General features: G+C 65.4%; 1 protein-coding gene and 1 non-coding gene across 2 annotated transcripts; both read right to left on the bottom strand.

The window, feature by feature from the left end:
- Positions 1 to 15: 15 nt before the first annotated feature.
- On the bottom strand, positions 16 to 14,517 carry DHX16 (DEAH-box helicase 16). The gene is made up of 20 exons (XM_058292890.2): positions 14,247 to 14,517; positions 13,025 to 13,281; positions 12,774 to 12,936; positions 12,452 to 12,508; positions 9,535 to 9,789; positions 9,255 to 9,458; positions 8,990 to 9,181; positions 7,957 to 8,067; positions 7,759 to 7,874; positions 4,793 to 5,003; positions 4,515 to 4,613; positions 4,266 to 4,418; positions 3,314 to 3,454; positions 3,046 to 3,208; positions 2,066 to 2,184; positions 1,917 to 1,984; positions 961 to 1,123; positions 731 to 892; positions 451 to 624; positions 16 to 222 (listed from the first exon to the last, which is right to left on the bottom strand). The coding sequence occupies exons 1-20, from the start codon at positions 14,451 to 14,453 to the stop codon at positions 94 to 96; spliced, it is 3,144 nt and encodes a 1,047-aa protein (XP_058148873.1). The 5' UTR covers positions 14,454 to 14,517; the 3' UTR covers positions 16 to 93.
- Positions 14,518 to 16,704: 2,187 nt separating this feature from the next.
- On the bottom strand, positions 16,705 to 18,208 carry LOC101434979 (uncharacterized). Its single transcript, XR_011648229.1, has 2 exons — positions 17,900 to 18,208; positions 16,705 to 17,472 (listed from the first exon to the last, which is right to left on the bottom strand). It is a non-coding gene; the product is annotated as an uncharacterized protein (transcript).
- Between the last annotated feature and the right edge of the window lie 6 nt (positions 18,209 to 18,214).

Below are 18,214 nucleotides of genomic sequence, written 5' to 3'. Positions count from 1 at the left end.
CGAGGCTCTCCATGCTGCTTTGTTCAAAAAATAACTTTATTTCAGGAGAGGTGGAGTGACGTACAGGAGGGCGGGCCAGGTGGGGCGGCTCCGCTACCCCAGCTCCTCCCGCGTCTTGCCAGTCTTCCGGGGCATCTTCTTGGCGTGGGCGTCCTCCAGCTCCTTGGCCTTGTAGTAGTGGGGGGCCACCTCCAGCAGCCAGCTGCTCTCGATCTCCAGCACCTGGGGGAGGCGGCAGCTGCGAGGCTGCCCTCCAAGGCCGGGTCCTCGGTGGGGGGGAGGGGCCTGGCTCTGCACCAGGCCCGCGGACCCCGGGTGTGCCTCGGGGCGAGGACGCCAGGGGACGAGCCCGGCAGCCAAGGCCACCAGAGCCCTCGGCCGTGACCGACGGGCCCCCGCGCAGGCATTCCCCGCCAGTGCCGCCGTGTGCCCACCCACCGCCCCGCGCACCTGTCTCATGAACTCCTTGGTGGTCAGGACCAGCTCGTGGTAGAGCAGCCAGCGCGGCTGTTCCTCGAACAGGGAGGAGTTGGGGTGAACGAACACCGTCTGCTGCTGCTTCACCGTGCGGTAGCCGGTGCGCGTCAGCCGCGCCGTGTGGTAGAAGTACCCGGCGGTGACGGCCTGGCGGCAGACGAGAGCAGGCTGGGGGCTGCCGGGCGCCATGGCCTGGAAGGGGAGGACGCGCGGGGGCACGCGCCGCAGGAGGGCCGTGCCCGCCGGTGCTGACCTTGCGCACGCGGGTGTAGTCGCCCTGGCAGGAGCTGAGGCCGACCTCCACGCGCTCCAGGAGCCCCTCCAGCTGCTCGCGCACGTCCCGGGCGCGGCGCATCGACCGGAACTGCACAAAGTTCTCGTAGCACCACTGGGAGGAGTAGCCGCTCTCTGCCCACTGCGGGGGGAGGTGGGGTCACTCCTGCCCAGCGGCCCGGCCCCGCACACCCGCCCGCCGGGCCGCACCTGTGAGTACACGTTGAGCAGCACCAGGTGGTCCCCGCCGGGCAGGAAAAAGTTGACGCGGGCATTGTCAGCGTGCACCACCTTGTCCTTGGGGCGGTAGAAGATGGAGTTGTTGACCGAGAGCATGGCGGCCACCGTCAGGATCTCCTCTGAGCAGCTGTACCTGCGTGGGAGGGGCAGCGTGGGAGCGGCTGCTGGACGGCATGGGGTCCCGGTGGCCGCCCAGGAGTGCTCTCCACGGGGGGCCAGGGCAGCACTGGGGCTGCCGCATCTGTGCCATGAGGCAGGCACTGCATGTGCCGGCCGTTGCCACAGAGGCTGCCACCCACCACGGCAAGAGCAGCATTTTATGTCCAGTCCCCAGCCCACTGCGGCCCATGCTCATGTCCACAGCAGCCCACTGCAGCCCAGGCCCCTGTCCACTGCAACCTGCGCCTCTGTCCACTGCAGCCTGTGCCCCTGTCCACTGCAGCCCACGCCCGTCCACAGCAGCCCACTGCAGCCCGCGCCCATCCACAGCAGCCCACTGTAGCCTGTCGCCATACAGTGCGGCCTGCGCCTGTCCACTGCAGCCCACTCCTGTCCACAGCAGTCCACTGGAACTTGCATCCTGTCCACTGCAGCCCACACCCCTGTCCACAGCAGCCCACTGCAGCCCAGGCCCCATCCACTGCAGCCCATGCCGCTGCCCACTGCAGCCCACTGCAGCCCGGGCCCCTGTCCACTGCAGCCTGTCCCCATCCACTGCAGCCCGGGCCCCTGTCCACTGCAGCCTGTCCCCGTCCACTGCGGCCCGCGCCCAGCCTTGCCGCCCGGGGAAGCTGTCTCACTGGCCCTGGGAGCTCAAGGGGAGAAGGTCCTGGATAACTGACATGCTGAGAGAGCGACATGGCGGAGAGCAAAGGGGCAGGGCATACGGCGGCAAGGAGGCCGGGACAGCGGGGATGGGGGCTCACTTCTCAGAGGCCAGGATCATCTTGGACAGCATGGGGTCCACCGGCAGCTCTGCCATCTTTCGGCCGGACTACGGGGGAAGCGCAGAGGCCAGTCCTCACCCGGTGTCCCACTCGCGTCCCCACGGCCGCCCGCCCGTCGCCCCGCGCACCGTGGTGAGCTCCCCGAGGTGGTTGAGGGCGCCCAGCGCGTACAGCTGTTCCAGCGCCAGCAGCAGCGTCTCGTAGGGCGGGGGGTCCAGGAAGTCAAAGTGCATCAGGTCGTGGATGCCTGAGAACGGCGGGGGGAGCAGCGCCCTCAGGGGCCGCCCCGCACCCAGCCGCAGGAGGGCGCAGGAGGGCGCAGGAGGCCCCGCCCACCCAGGTACCCGGCTGCGGGGGCGCACAGGACGCCCTGCACACCCAGGCACCCAGGCTGGGGACCTTGCACAGGAGGCCCCGCCCACCCAGGCACCCGGCCGCAGGGGAGGGCACAGGAGGCCCCGCCCACCCAGGCACCCAGCTGCAGGGGGCGCACAGGACGCCCCGCCCACCCAGGCACCCAGGCTGGGGACAGTGCACAGGAGGCCCCGCCCACCCAGGCACCCGGCTGCGGGGGCGCACAGGAGGCCCCGCCCACCCAGGCACCCGGCCGCAGGGGAGGGCACAGGAGGCCCCGCCCACCCAGGCACCCAGCTGCAGGGGGCGCACAGGACGCCCCGCCCACCCAGGCACCCAGGCTGGGGACAGTGCACAGGAGGCCCCGCCCACCCAGGCACCCGGCTGCGGGGGCGCACAGGAGGCCCCGCCCACCCAGGCACCCGGCCGCAGGGGAGGGCACAGGAGGCCCCGCCCACCCAGGCACCGGCCGCAGGGGGGCCACAATGGACCCGTCCACTCAGGCACCCAGCTGCGGGGGGCGCACAGGAGGCCCCGCCCACCCAGGCACCCAAAGACAGGGGGCCCACAGGAGGCCCCGCCCACCCAGGCACCCGGCTGCGGGGGGTAGGGGGGGTGGGGGGGTGCACTGGAGGTCCCCGCCCCCCCGTGCGCACGCGGCACCCAGGCTGGGGCAGTGCACAAGAGGCCCCGCCCCCCACCTGCCTGGGCACCCAGGCTGGGGGCTGTGTACAAGAGGCCCCTGCCCGCGCACCCAGGCTCTTGAGCAGCAGCACGACGTTGCCCAGGCTCGTCCGCTGGATCTCGGGCACCGTCGTCTCCTCCAGCTCGTGCTGATAGGCCCAGGCCGTGTACAGCCGGAAGCACTTGCCCGCGGCCACGCGGCCCGCCCGGCCCGCCCGCTGGTTGGCAGAGGCCTGGGGAGAGAGAAAGGGGTGGGCAGTGGGGCCGGGTGCAGGGCAGTGGGGTCACCCGTGGGCGTGGGGCGCGGGGCGGCCCGCGGGCGCAGCCTGCGCACTGACCTTGCTGCAGGGCGTGACGGTGAGCGACTCCATGCCCGTGCGGGGGTTGTAGCTCTTCTGCTTGCAGAAGCCGGGGTCCAGCACGTAGATGATGCCCTCGATGGTCAGCGAGGTCTCGGCAATGTTCGTGGCCACCACTACCTGGGGGCAGGGGTCACCTGAGGCTCAGAGTGGGTCAGGGGTCACCTGAGGCCCGGGGCGGGGCAGGGGTCACCAGAGATGAGGGGAGAGTCAGGGGTCACTTAAGACCAGGAGTGGGTCAGGGGTCACCAGAGACTAAGAGCAAGTCAGAGGTCCCTGAGGCCCTGCTGCCTGGGGGTGCTCCTGGGAGGCGCTGCAGGGGAGGGCGGCAGAGGGGCCGGGCCCACACCGGGAGAAGGGCGGAGGCCAGCAGGGGCTGAGCGGAGGGGGCTCAGCAGGGGCTAGGCACAAGGAGAGCAGAGGGTCGGGGCTGAGGGCGGCGGGGCCCGGGCGGCCGCACCCGTACCCAGTCTGCGCAGCGCGCATCCCACAGCAGCCTCCCAGCGAGACCCGCTCCCGCCGCAGCCCCACGTGCGCGAGCCCGCCCCCCTCCCCGACTTCCAGCCAAGTTGACTAGAGCCGCCGCCTCTGCTGCGAGCAGGCCCCGTGCACGGTGGGAGCCTCGGCAGGCAGGGCCCCCTGCGGGCCCCACGGTGCGTCCTCATGCCGGAGTCGGACGGGCTGTGGCGGTCCTCTCCCGGCTCCTGGGGAGGCCGCCGCCTGCGCAGGGCCCCCTCCCCGCGCCACCCCCCCCACGCAGGCCCCCTCTACCCGCGCCCTGTGCTGAACCCCTCCCACGTCCCGCGCAGAACCTGCGCAGGCCCCCCTCCCAGTGTCCCGCGTCCCACTCAGAGCCCCCTCCCCGCAGGGCGCCGGCCCCCGCTCCGCATCCCGCACAGGCCCCCCTCCCACCTCCCCGCGCCCCACACACCTTGCGAGCGCCGGGCGGCGTGGGCTGGAAGATGCGCGCCTGCATGTCGGAGGGCAGGTTGGCGTAGATGGGCAGCACCAGCAGCTCCCGGATCTTGGAGCCCAGGCGGCGGCAGCGGTCCTGCAGCATCTCGCAGGCCGCTTCGATCTCCTCCTGCGGCCGAGAGCAGCGGGTCGGCATCCGGGAGGCCCGCCCAGCCCGCCCTGGCCCCCCCCCCCCCCCCCCCCCCCCCCCGGCACGGCTGCGCACCTGTCCCGTCAGGAACACCAGGATGTCGCCCGGGGGCTGCGTCACGTGCACCTGCAGCACCGACACCACGCAGGCCTCCAGGTAGTCGGCCTCCGGGGCCTGGGCAGGGACAGAAGGAGGGGACGGGGGGCCTCAGGAGGGACGGAGGGACTCGGGAGGGGCGGAGGGGCTCGGGAGGGACGGAGGGGCTCGGGAAGGCACAGGCCGGCCAGGAGGGACGGAGGCGCCCTCGGGAGGGCACAGCCTGCCCAGCCGGCACCCTCCCCGCCGGCAATGACCTTGGTGTAGAAGATGTCAACCGGGAACCTGCGCCCAGGGATTCGGAAGACGGGGGCGTCGTCGAAGAAGGCGGAAAACCGGGCTGTGTCCAGCGTGGCCGAAGCCACCAGGACCTTGAGCTCGGGGCGGAAGCGGGCAACGTCCTTGATCAGCCCGAAGAGGATGTCTGTGTGCAGGGTCCGCTCGTGGGCCTCGTCCACCATCACCACGCTGCGGGCAACGGAGGGCAGTGGGCCTGGGGCTGGCCGCCTGGGGGCGCAGGGCCCCGCGGGAGGCCGGGAGGGCTGGGGCGGGCTGGAGTGGGCCCCCCCGCGGCAACTCCGCCAGCCCCGGCAGACAAGGACAGACAAGGGCAGCCCAGACAACAGGCTGGGCTGGAGCAGTGCGTCCCCTCCAGGCGGCCAGACACCACCAGGGGAAGCAGAGGCGAGGGGGCTGAGACTCAAAACAGGGGGCAGCGCCCCTGAGCGGCAAGACCCGAGCTGGCCCGAGGCTCGCGGGGCCCAAGACTCGCAGGGCCCCTGGCAGCCTGGGCTGGGGCAGGGACCGCTTCCCCGGCTGGGAGGGTGCAGCAGGCCCCGCGCACGCCCTGCGACGGTGAGGCCCGGCCCCTCCGCGACCAGGACTCCTCACCCCCACAACAAACAGCTGGAAGTGGCCAGTGATCCGCCGTTTCCTCTGCTGTGCAGGATCTGTGTGGTGGCTCCGCGCTCTTCTGGAGCCAGCGGCTCTGCCGCCCAGTCGGAAAGGCACTAAGTGGCCAGCGGGCCTGACACCCCACCAGACACGAGTTCCTCCTGCCACCTCGCAGACCCGCCCGCCCCTGTGCTCAGCACTTCCTGGAGCAGCCACACCGGCCTCGGGCCAGGGGAGCGAGCCAGGGCCAACCCAAGGCGGTGGGCCCCGTGCGCTCGGGCGTTGCGGGGAGTGGGCTGCTCGCTCCATCCCTGCAGCCTCCGGCCCTCAGCGTCCCGGGTGAGCCATGGTGTCACCGAGGCCCGAGGCCCGAGGCCCTCGCCGCTGAGCTGAGCGTCCCCTGCCCTCCCGGACCTGGTTTAAACTCCAGAACTTGGAGGGGGAGGAGCGGCTTTCTCGGCGCTGCTTCTGCAGTACCTTCTCCACGGTGCCTGGAAGTCAGTTCTCAGACACCTGACCTCAAAGACTCAAGAACTGGACGCGAGATCGGGAGTCAAAGGCCAAACTGGCAGTGTGGGAAGACATGAAAGGAAGGCCGGGTCGGCGCGGCCACAGCACTGGGAGGCTCTGGGGACGCCAACAGCGGGGGTGAGGAGGGCCCTGCGGGGACGCACCCGTGCCCACCTGTAACTGGGAGGCTCTGGGGACACCGGCGAGGGCCCTGTGGGGACGCACCCGCATCCACCTGTAACTGGGAGGCTCTGGGGACACGGGTGGGGGCCCTGTGGAGACGCACCTGTGCCCACCTGTAACCGGGAGGTTCTGGGGACACCGGCGGGGCCCTGTGGGGACGCACCCGCATCCACCTGTAACTGGGAGGCTCTGGGGACACAGGTGGGGGCCCTGTGGAGACGCACCCGCATCCACCTGTAACTGGGAGGCTCTGGAGACACGGGTGGGGGCCCTGCGGGGACGCACCCGCATCCACCTGTAACTGGGAAGCTCTGGGGACACGGGTGGGGGGCCCTGCGGGGACGCACCCGCATCCACCTGTAACTGGGAGGCTCTGGGGACACGGGTGGGGGCCCTGCGGGGACGCACCCGTGCCCACCTGTAACTGGGAGGCTCTGGGGACACGGGTGGGGCCCTGTGGGGACGTGCCCACACCAACCTGTAACTGGGAGGCTCTGGGGACACCGGCGGGGCCCTGTGGGGACGCACCCGCATCCACCTGTAACTGGGAGGCTCTGGAGACACCGGCGGGGGCCCTACGGGGACGCACCCGCATCCACCTGTAACTGGGAGGCTCTGGAGACACCGGCGGGGGCCCTGGGGGGACGCGCCCACGCCCACCTGTAACTGGGAGGTTCTGGGGACACGGGTGGGGCCCTGGGGGGACGTGCCCACGCCCACCTGTAACTGGGAGGCTCTGGGGACACAGGTGGGGCCCTGCAGGGACGCACCCGCATCCACCTGTAACTGGGAGGTTCTGGGGACACCGGCGAGGGCCCTGTGGGGACGCACCCGCATCCACCTGTAAATGGGAGGCTCTGGGGACACGGGTGGGGGGCCCTGGGGGGACGCACCCGCATCCACCTGTAACTGGGAGGCTCTGGGGACACCGGCGAGGGCCCTGTGGGGACGCACCCGCATCCACCTGTAACTGGGAGGCTCTGGGGACACGGGTGGGGGGCCCTGGGGGAACACACCCGCACCCACCTGTAATGGGAGGCTCTGGGGACACGGGTGGGGGCCCCTGTGGGGATGCGCCCATGCCCACCTGTAACTGGGAGGCTCTGGGGACACGGGTGGGGGGCCCTGCGGGGACGTGCCCACGCCCACCTGTAACTGGGAGGCTCTGGGGACACGGGTGGGGGCCCAGTGTGGACGCACCCGCATCCACCTGTAACTGGGAGGCTCTGGGGACACGGGTGGGGGTCCGGGGGGACACACCCGCACCCACCTGTAACTGGGAGGCTCTGGGGACACAGGTGGGGGGCCCTCGGGGGATGTGCCCGCGCCCGCCTGTAACTGGGAGGCTCTGGGGACACAGGTGGGGCCCTGCAGGGACGTGCCCATGCCCACCTGTAACTGGGAGGCTCTGGGGACACGGGTGGGGGGTCCGGGGGGACGCGCCCGCGCCCACCTGTAACTGGGAGGCTCTGGGGACACGGGTGGGGGGCCGTGCGGGAAGCACCCACGCCCACCTGTAACTGGGAGGCTCTGGGGACACGGGTGGGGGGCCGTGCGGGAAGCACCCACGCCCACCTGTAACTGGGAGGCTCTGGGGACACGGGTGGGGGGCCCTGCGGGAAGCGCCCGCACCCACCTGTAGCTCGCCAGGTCGGGCTCGGATAGGAACTCGCGGAGCAGCATCCCGTCCGTCAGGTAGCGGAGCACCGTGCGCTCCGACGTGCAGTCCTCAAAGCGGATGCTGTAGCCCACCTGGTCGCGGGGCCAGAGGTGACCCACGGGCTGGGGCCCGGGGAGGCGGGACCCGAGCCCGCAGCACCGCCCCCGACCTCACCTCGTTCCCGAGCTTCACGCCCATCTCGCGGGCCACCCGGGCCGCCACGCTCATGGCGGCCACTCTCCGGGGCTGTGTGCAGGCGATCTTCATGCCGTTCCTCGTGTAGCCCTGGACAGGGGGGGACAGAGGCGGCGGCCCTCACGAGAGGCCCCCGGGCTCCGCGCGCAGAGGAGCAGGCCGCGGGGTGGAGCAGGGCAGGAGGGAGCAGAGCCAGCCCAGCAGCCGAGGCGGCCAGCGCAGGGCCAGGCGCCGCTCCTCGGGCAGCCCGCCACCTCCCGGCGGTCCCAGCCCTCCAGGGTTGAGGCACGTGCTCGGCTCGAGAAGCTCCCAGCACAGCGGAGAAGACAGCAATGGCCACCCCACAAAATACAGGGGCACGGTGGAGAAGATGGGACGGCCACCCCACATAATACGGGGGCGCAGGGGAGAAGACAGCAACGGACACCCCACAAAATACAGGGGTGCAGCGGAGAAGACGGGACAGTCACCCCACATAATACGGGGGCGCAGGGGAGAAGACAGCAACGGCTACCCCACAAAATACAGGGGTGCAGCAGAGAAGATGGGACAGTCACCCCCAAGGCTATGGGGCACAGTGGAGAAGACGGGATGGTCACCCCAAAGGATATGGGGGCACAGTGAGAAGAGAGAAGATGGGCACCCCAAGGCTACGGGGCACAGTGGAGAAGACAGCGGACAGTCACCCCAAGTAATACATGGGCACAGTGCAGAAGAGTGGACGGTCACCCCAAATAATGCAGGGACGCAGACAGAATACGGAACAGTCACTCCAAAGAATATAGGAGTTCAGTGGAGAAGATAGGACAGTCACCCCCAAAGATATGGGGGCAGTGAAGACAGAAGACAGGCACCCCAAGGCTACAGGGAATAGTGGAGAAGACAGCGGGCGGCACCCCTAAGATACGGGGCGCGGTAGAGAAGACAGCGGGCGGCACCCAGGGCTGCCAGGAGGGGCTGCTAGCTCAGGCTCCGGCGCCCAGGGCCGGCATCTGCAGGGGGGGCGCCGTACCTCCTCGAAGAGGTACTGGGGGATCTGGGTCGTCTTGCCCGAGCCCGTCTCGCCCTCGATGATGAGGACCTGGTGGCTGGCAATGGCGGCCAGGAGCTCCTCGCGGAACGGGAACACGGGCAGGCTGCGGCGCACCGCCTGCATGCACTCCTGCTGCTGCGCCTGCGTGGGGGCGGCCGGGGCGGCGGGCTCCTGCGGAGGGAGGGCGTCTGTATGCTGGGCCCGCCTCGCCCCACGCGGCCCCGGGCCCCGGGCGCCCCCTCACCTCGTCGCCCTGCAGCTGCGTGGCCCGCACAAACTCGATGGTGTCCTCCTCCTCCAGCACCAGCTGGTACCGGGGCTCCTGCGCCGCGGCATCCCGCGCCCCGAACCGCAGCGCTGCGGCCCCCAGCCGGGCCTCCTCCCAGCGCCGCTGCTCCTCGCCCGGCGCGCCTGACTCCTCCTCCACCACGTCCACGGCTCGCGCGGGCTGCGGGGAGACCCAGGACGCTCGGTGCCCGCCGGCTCAGCCTGAGCCAGGACAGCCCGGCAGGGCCCCTCCTCACCTGTCCGCGCGTCTCCTCGGGCATGTGGTAGCGGTTCGTGGCCTCCAGCCGCTCCTGCTCGCCGGCTGCCCGGTACTCCCGGGCCAGGTCCCGCACGCGCCGCTTGTACCTGAGCTCGCGCCGCTCGTGCCGGCTCAGCTCCACGTCCCCGAAGAGGAACTCCTCATCGGCCAGCTCCGCCTCCAGGTCCTCCAGCTTCTCCCGCTCCCGCTTGGCCAGGTACTCCCGGCGGGACTTCTTCCGCAGCTCCGGGACCTGTGTGGGGCAGGAAGCGGAACCTCGTCCCCAGGGCAGCGACCCCATCGGCGGTGAGAGGCCTACGGGCCCTGCCACAGCCCAGCGACGCGCTCCCGGGCAGCTGCCTGGCCTGTTCATTCGGTGGAGACGCCCCTCCAGTGAGATGCATGAAGTACACAGATGTTTCTTGAAATGTGGGAAAATGTCAAGGCCAGAGGAGCGACAAAAAGATTTATGGTACTGCAAGCTTCAGAACACGAAAGGCAAAATCCTGAGTCTACTGTGATATACATGCACACGCACGGAAAACGGGGAAAAAAAAATTGTCACCAATGAAGTAACTGTTACACCAAACTTCTTACCCTGAAAACCAGTAGTTTAAAGGAAATGGTTGGGAAGTAGATTTGGCTCACCTGATAGAGCATCCACCTACACATGAGAGGTCTAGGATTCAATTCTCAGGGCCTTCTGACCCGTGTGGAGCTGGCCCACGCACAGTGCTGATGTGCGCAAGGAGTGCCGTGCTATGCAGGGGTGTCCCCCGCATTTGAGCCCCACACACAAGGAGTGCACCCTGTAAGGAGAGCCACCCCACGCGAAAAAAAGTGCAGCCTGCCCAGGAATGGTGCTGCACACATGGAGAGCTGACACAACAAAATGATGGAACAAAAAGAGACACAGATTCCCAGTGCCACTGACAAGAATGCAAGCGGACACAGAAGAACACACAGTGAATGGACAGAGAGAGCAGACAAATGGGTGGGGGAAGAAATAAAATAACCTTTAAAAAAAAATAAAAGGAAATGGTTAAGGAAGTGGATGTAGCTCAGTGGTTGAACACCTGCTTCCCATGTAAGAGGTCCTGGGTTCAAACCCTGGCATTTCCAAAAAAAACACGAAAGGATTAAACACTTCCCTGCCCATTAAAAAAAAACTGTACAACACTGTCACCATGATAAAAACTAGGGGAAAAAAATTATAGCTTATTCCCAAATGCAGGTGACAAGCTCCTCTTTACATAAAGATGCTAATCATTAAATGTAAAAGGAATGGTAGAACCCAAAAATCAGCATTTGGCAATACCCGGGGAAATAACTCAGGAAAAGGATGGGCAGTGGCTGCTACAACCATCGGGTGAAAAGAGACCTGCGTTCACAGGCACAAAACTGACCGTCGTGTCCCCATGATGGGACATGATGGAAAGTGGACTCCACCCAAGAGGAGTTGTGCCGCTGTGTGGCTGGAATCTAGGCAAGTTTTCAAGCCAGGCTCTACTTTCATGGAAATACAGGGGATAGAACTAAATACCACAAGGCAAGGATCAGACAAATCTAGAATGCAAGACATGGTATAATATGAGATAAAGAGCAAAGGAGAAAGTATGAAAGAAAGAAGCAAATAAATTTAAGACACCTAACCATCAAATGCTAGGCATGGACCCTGGCTATTTTCTGGTTTGGGGAAAAAGCTGTTATTAACGTTTTAGGAGAAGTGGATGTGGCTCAAGCTACTGAGCTCCCACCTCCCACGTGGGAGGTCCCAGGTTCAGTTCCCAGTGCCTCCTAAAGAGAAGATGAGCTGACACAGAAAACACACATGGAATGAACACACAGAGCAGACAGCAAATGCAAACAACGAGAGGGGATTGTGAATAAATAAATCTTTGAAACAAATAAATATATAAAAACATTTTAGGGGAGCAGAGGTAGCTCAAGTGGTTGAGCGCCTGCCTCCCACATACGAGGTTCTGGGTTCAATCCCTGGTGCCTCCCTATAAGCTGCAAAAACCTTACTGCAGAGGGGTCTTCAGTGATAACGTCGGCGCTGTAGCTCTGGAGACCATTGGTATTCTTAGTATGCACTAATGTATTTAGGAATAAGATGGGCACAGGAACTGCAACTCTTAAAATGTGTCAAGAAATAAACAAAACCCTCACTCTTACAGAAAAAGCAAATACTGCACAGTAATAGCAATTTTTAAGATTCCGAGTAAAACATTCACTGTATTATTAGTTTTACTTTCCTATTTGAAACTGTTCATAATTGGAAAAGAAAAGAAAAACGAAACCCAGGGAAATAAAAGCACTATGACTGCACTGAGAGAGTCTCAGGCCCTCTGCCCTGCCCCTCTGCGTGTGGGACTTGAGGCGGTTTGGTCAGGAGGGGCTGAGGGCTGAGGGCCAAGCCCAGGGCTCCGAGAATCACCAGGGTCCAGTTCTCCCGCATGCCCCGGCCTACTGGGACGCCCACCATCAAGAGTCTGGTTCATGGGATACGCGGGGCTCTCCTTGTCCAGTGAGAGGACCCAGTAGGAAACCAGAGGGAGAGCACCAGCCCCGTGGGGTGTGATCGCAGGGAACGGGATGGCTGCCCGCCGCCCTCTCGCCGCTCAGCAGCGTCCTGACAAGCCGCCTTCCGGCCACGCTGCAGGACAGGGGAGCAGCTTCCCCCTCGCTCTCCCCACGGGTCTGTGGTGCGTCTGACCAAGCCGAGGTCTGCGGGTAGCTCCCAGGATGGCGAAGCCCACCACAGCCTTCTCCACGTCCCCCTGCTGGGCGGGCCCCAGGCGACCGCGCCCTCCTCCAGAGACTGGACCACACGCCAGCACCCCCGCCGCACTCCCCGCTCCTGATCCTCATCAGATCATCGTTCCTACTGTCTCCTGGGCCCCGGGACTCACCATGGCTTTCCGGTCTTCCTCGGCCATCTTGAGGCGCTTCTGAGCCTCTTCATAAGCCTGAGAGAAGAGACCAGGAGTGGGGGTTCGAAGGCGAGACACCCCCGGTCCTCTCTCTTCTAGCCTCCCCACCGTAGTGCTGATGAGCCCACCCATGGGCAGCGCTGTGGCCACAGGGACAGCAGAGCCCGTGCCACCGGGCCAAGGGGCTCTCTCGCTGCAGGGAGGACCTGCCGCAGTCCTTCCTCCTCGGGGGCCGCCGGCTCGCAGCACCACCTCGACGCGGCCAGGGCTCCCCGGGGGTGGAGATGCGGCCCCCACGCACCTTCTTGTCTGAACGCTCCAGGACGTTGCGCGTCCGCTCCCTGTCCCGCTGCCGAACCCGCTCGGCGAAGGCATCGCGCTCCTCCAGGTCCTGAAGGCGCTCGCGCTCCGCCCGCTCCCACTCCTCCTCCGACTCCGGCTTCTCCACCCGCTCTTTACTCCCCCTGCAACCCAGCGCAGGGCGCTCAAGAAGGGCAGCGGGGGCTCGCCGCCCCCCTGCGCCGGCCCAGGCTCTCCCTGCCCCTGACGTACCCTGGTCTGCTCTTCTTCTCCAAGGCCTCCTGCTCTTCCTCCTCCTCCTCCTCCTCCTCCTCCTCTTGGCGTTTCTTCCTCAGGTGTTTCCGTTTCTTCCGCTTCTTCTGGAGGCTGCTCCCTGCCCTACCTGCAGTCTCCTCGCTGCTCTCCTCGCTGTCTTCCAGCAACTTGTAGGAGCGGTTCTTCTCCAGCAGGGCTCGGGCTTCTCGCTCCGCCGCTCGAGCAGGCTTCTCTGCTACAGCCTTCCGTGGCACCTGTCCGTCGAGGGGAACACGAAGGGACGTGAGCAATTCCTGATTGCTGATCCTCTTGCTTAACCTGGTTCCTAGTTTCACGTCCCTTTAAGGAACTACTTGAGCCTAAACCAGCCTTGATTCTCTCTCCCTCATGGAGTCACATCATGTTGCTGGGCCTGAATGGGGTCAGCTTCTGAGCTTCCTCCCAGTCATCCTTTTAACCAGCACTTACTGAGGTCTGTTGGTGCTGGGCACTAGGAACACAGGAATAAACAAAGGAGACAAAAGCCCCTGGCCTCCCAGAGCTTACGTTCTCCAGCTCAAGTCTCAGCTACTCCCTGGTGGCCCTGCTCTCCCAGGGACTGAGTCATTCCCACACGAGGGCTGACAAGCTACTAGGACTGTTTTGCAGAAAATTGCCACACGTGGGGCTGAACCAGACCCCAGGGGCACAGGGGTGAACAGGCAGCTGGAGTCTGCCCTCAGGACAGTTACATCCTAAGCTGGCCGCCCGGCGCCACACACAGCTCCACCGGCCACTCGACATGCTCTGAGCACTGTTGTCCTCTCTACGCTCACTGAGCACCATCCTGCGTGGCAGACACTGTCAGGCGCTGGTACAACGACTAGCCCTCCGGAGTTCATCTGTCTGACAAATTCCGGGGGGTTTCGGGCCTGCCTTCCCCGACCGCTATCCACAGCACGTCCCCCCGTGTCGTTTATGGCCTATTCCAAGTACGGCCTGTGGACCGGCAGCACCTCCGGCATCACCTGGGCGCTGGGCAGAATGCATGAACCGAGATCCCGCCCGGACCTGCGGCATCGGCATCGTAACAGGGCCCCGTGAGCCCCCCGCACGCTGAAGTTCGCGACACACCGCTCGCCGGCACTTAACTCAGTCCCCGCGCAGCACGCCCGGGTCCCCGCTCCGCGCCCTCCGCGCCGCTGGGCGACCACTCGGAAGGACAGACGCCCCCGCCCACCTTGCCCCACAGGCTCAGCGCGAAGGCCCGGGCCGGGCCGCTGAGGTCCAGCGTGTCGGTGTCCCGCAGGCGCTGCAGGAACTCCTCGGCCGAGGCGCAGCGCTGCGCGGTGCCGATCAGGAACTGCGCCACGTGCCGCTCGCTCATGCCCAGCACGGCGTGCAGCTCGTCCTGCACCCAGCGCTCCAGCCCCGCGGGCGCCGCCATGGCCGCCCCAGGCCCCGCAGGCCTCCGCGCCCGGCCTCCCACGGCTCAGCGCCGTCCCGCACCGCCGAGGCCGGAAGGGAGCGCGCACTTCCGGCCTGACACTACGGTGGCCGCGCGCGCTCAAGCCTCGCGGAGCCGCCCGACGCCGGCTCGCTGCCGCCCCCCGGTGGCCAGTGCGTGCAGCGCGCTCCCGCGGCCTGGCGTGCGCGGGCTGCGGAGGGCGCGGGGACGCGGAGGCCCCGACAGAGGGCCTGCCGATTTGACGTCCCGGGCGGGGCGCGCGCGGCAGGTGCCGGCGGACGCGGCCGGCCAAGTGCCCGGCTCTGCGGAGCCAGAGGTGAGGCCAGGCGAGGAGGGCGCCCTTTCCCGGAAGATTAGCCCCTGGTAGGGCTGCCTCCAGCCTGGCAGGAGGAAGACACCCCCGAGAGCAAAGGTAGACAACAAAGGTGCCCTCCTTTCCTGCTGAGTCTCAGAGTCCTTAACGACAACAAATGGCAACGAAATCCCCAGGTTTGACTACCTGGACCGATTCACCCGGGGCTGTTTATTTAAAAGCTTAACCTGTTGCTTGATGCTGCTCTATACTTTTCAGGTTAATTGGGTCTATCAAATGCTGCTGTTGGGAAACGAAACGTTAACAGCCGCAGATGGAGCGTATGGGGGACTACTGGAGACCCTCGTTTTCTCCTTCTGGAATGGATCCCTGGCACCACAGAGCGTCCTGCCCCAGCTTTCCTGGGTCACAGCTGATTGTTATTGTTAGCATATTTCTGCACCCAATTAGCTACAGTTCTCTGAATTGGCCTGTTCTGTGGCTACCTGGCTTGTTCTCTTACTCATGAATTGAAGGCCTCTGGCGGATGCCCAAGGGTCAATTTGTCTAATAAATTCTGGGTTTTAACCAGAGCCTCCTCTGACGAGGCTGAGGGAGGCATCGTGTGGCCGCAGACTGTCCCTGCGCAACCATGACCAGCCTACAGAGCCGATACGTGGTCTGAGAGGTGAGACACAGCAGCTGCCCCACACTTGGAGAAGATACAGATCCTTTGAAATGGAAAGAAAACCCAAAGCAATTATACTTGGGAAGCCAAGTCATGGATTTCTAGGGTTTTTAGTCCTTGTGCGTTTATTTTTGTGAATCCCCAAAAAAGAAAGATTGTGGTAAACTAATCTGTTCTGGTGGGCATGATACCCTTTGGTTGTATTGAATTCAGTGAGGTGCCTCTGACGTTTACTTGATAGTTTAGGGCTTCTGATTAGGCTGTCATTAAGGTGTGACTCAGGTGGACTCCCCACCCCCTTGGTGGGCTGATAATAAATGAGCACTCAAGACACACGGAAGAAGAGCAAACTTTGCCATGTGACGGAAAGAAGACTCACAGCCAAGGCCCTGGGGCAAGATGACCTATTCGCTGGATACCTTGCAGCTGACCTTGGGAAGATAGCCCAGACTGATAGAGGAAGTTGCAAAGAAACAGGAACTGTGCCAGGAGAGAGAGGAAGCCGGGAGAGACAAGCCCCGCACCAGCCTGCAGCTGAGACAAAGGGACACCTGGCAGTGACTTGGGCGAGAAAGCAACCTTGAGCTGGACTCTTTAGGACCTTGGGACTGTAAGCTTTAATCTCGAATACCCTTTATATGAGCCAACAGATTCCTGGTACTTTGCATCAGGACCCCTTTAGCTAAGACATCTGTTAGGAAGGCAAAATCATTTGTCTATTTAAGACTTTTTCAGGAAGCACCACTTCTGTACATACTCACTGCATTTTGCAGCGATTTCTGGGGATTTCCAACCCGTGGTTCCAGGTCTGGTTAGCCTCGTGCGCTGGGGGTCACACACTGCTGGCTGCTGGCTTGCAGCCTCTGAATCCTGGAACCCTTTGAGCCACAGTGCTTCTGCTTCTGATTGCGTAGCTCCTCTCATCTACATACTCGTTTGTTCATTCTTTCTAGAGATAACTGTCTTGGACCTACTGGGTGCTGGGCGCGGGCTACTGGTGACCGGCCGGTGTGGCCTGCCCTCCCGGCACTTCACCTGCCCTTCGTCGGGGTGCCCGCTTGTCCACCCATGCAGGGGTCTCCCAGAGCCGAGATCCCGGCTCTGGCCCTGTCACTTCCCCTCCTGTAGCCATGGCCACTACCTCCTCTCCATGGCCAAGAAAAAGAGGAGAGCCCTGGAATGAGGGGCCCAGAGCCGGCCCGGCTCCCCCAAACACTTTTATATTCTCTAAAGGAGAAGCAGCGGGAGAGTCGGAGGGAGCTCCATTTTATTATGGAAAGTTAAAAAACACACACACACACAGACGAGTGATGAGGGATGAGCCTCCTTGGTCGCCCACAACCCTACAACTGTGAACCACCAGCAGGAGCAGAATTAAATAACTAGCCGGGGCTCGGCGGTAAGGTTCCCAGCCTTCCCGCTCGGGAAAGCCGGGGCACAGTAACACTGAGCAAAATACTGAGCAAAATACTGAGGAAGCCCCCCAGGCCACTCCTGGTGAGGAGTGAGGGGCTGCAGGAGGCGGGGCGAGGGGCTTGGCAGCCGGCGACTTTGGCAGCGTGGGGCTGGGGCTGGTGGGATTTGTAAACCGGGCTGTGGTCAGGAGAGGAGCCGGGGCTGTAAACACGAGGGGATGAGCAGGGAACAGAGGGGAGAAGTGCCTGTGCACGGACTCGCGGATCCCCGCGGGGGCGGGCGCCGAGGGAGGCTGCGGGGGTCCCGCCCACGAAGTGGGGGTGGGAGGTGTGTGCCGCCTCCAGCACCCCCGTGAGCTCCCTGCTCCTTCCAAGACGGGGGCCACTCCCAGGCAGGCCAGGCTGCGCCCGCACGTTCCGCACCCCCGGGTCCCGGCGGGGCTGGCGCTGGGCGGCGGGCTCTGCCCCAGGAGGCCCGCAGGCGGGGGCGTCGCTGCCTTGCCCCGGCTCGTCTCCAGGGCCCCTCTGCTCTGCATCCTCTGGGCTGCAGGGCAGGAGGAAGGCGCAGCTGTGTGGGCAGGGGTCACCTCCGGCAGGACTCGTCTGTGGGTGACAGAGAGAGTCAGGGCCTCCGGCCGCGGCTCGTTCTCGGCGCCCGCAGCCTTGGCCCGCTCCGCCACCTGCCCACCCAGGCGTTCCTACAGCAGCCCGTGCACCCCGTGGGTCCCCGAGAGGCTCAGCCGGGGCCGCCCGCCCGGCTCTAGGCGCGTCACAGAAACCACCTAGTCCCCCAACTGCGGGAGGGCTGTGAGCTCTCGTGGCGTGTAAAGAGGAGGCCAGGGCCGGCGGGCACGCCCGGGACGCGCCCACGGAGGACACTGGTTGAAGGCCGAGCTCAGGCCTGCCTGGCCCAACGCTGCGCTTCCAAGTGCCCTCGAGCGCTCGGGAGCCTGGCGTGCGCTGCGCTTCCCGGGGCCTCAGTTTCCCCGCCGGGACGGCGCCAGGGCCTGCCCTTCCCGCCCGCACTCACCCACGAGCAGCGCCTTGGTCCGCAGCCCGCCCTGGAGCTCCCGCTGCAGCAGCAGCTCCTCCTCCTCGTCCTCGTCATCCGGCTGGGCCGCCGGGGGGCTCGGGGCGCCGGGGGGCTCGGGCTCGGGGCCCAGCTCCTCCAGCACTGAGCTCTCGGAGGGGTACTGGTACGTGGTCTCCAGCGCCGTCTCGCTGAAGGAGATCTTGAGCTGGGGGTGCGAGAAAGGGGGGTGAGGAGGCCGGCCGGGGGAGCATCTGGGGGTGGGAGACGGGGAGGGGCGGGGACTGGGTGGGCCCCACGGGGAGGTGGGGCTCA

This window comes from Dasypus novemcinctus, unplaced genomic scaffold (genome assembly GCF_030445035.2).
Source record: "Dasypus novemcinctus isolate mDasNov1 unplaced genomic scaffold, mDasNov1.1.hap2 scaffold_435, whole genome shotgun sequence".
NCBI lineage: Eukaryota > Metazoa > Chordata > Mammalia > Cingulata > Dasypodidae > Dasypus > Dasypus novemcinctus.
This window is presented reverse-complemented; position numbering and strand designations above follow the sequence as displayed.

Bases quoted from the DNA above. Each gene is read 5' to 3' on its own strand.
- DHX16 (XM_058292890.2), bottom strand. From the start codon at position 14,453: ATGGCGGCGCCCGCGGGGCTGGAGCGCTGGGTGCAGGACGAGCTGCAC. The intron at 13,282-14,246 runs GTGGGCGGGGGC...CTCGACGGACAG, and splicing joins CGCTGAGCCTGTGGGGCAAG to GTGCCACGGAAGGCTGTAGC. The intron at 9,182-9,254 runs GTGAGGGGGCGC...CTCCCTCCGCAG, and splicing joins CGCAGCTGCAGGGCGACGAG to GAGCCCGCCGCCCCGGCCGC.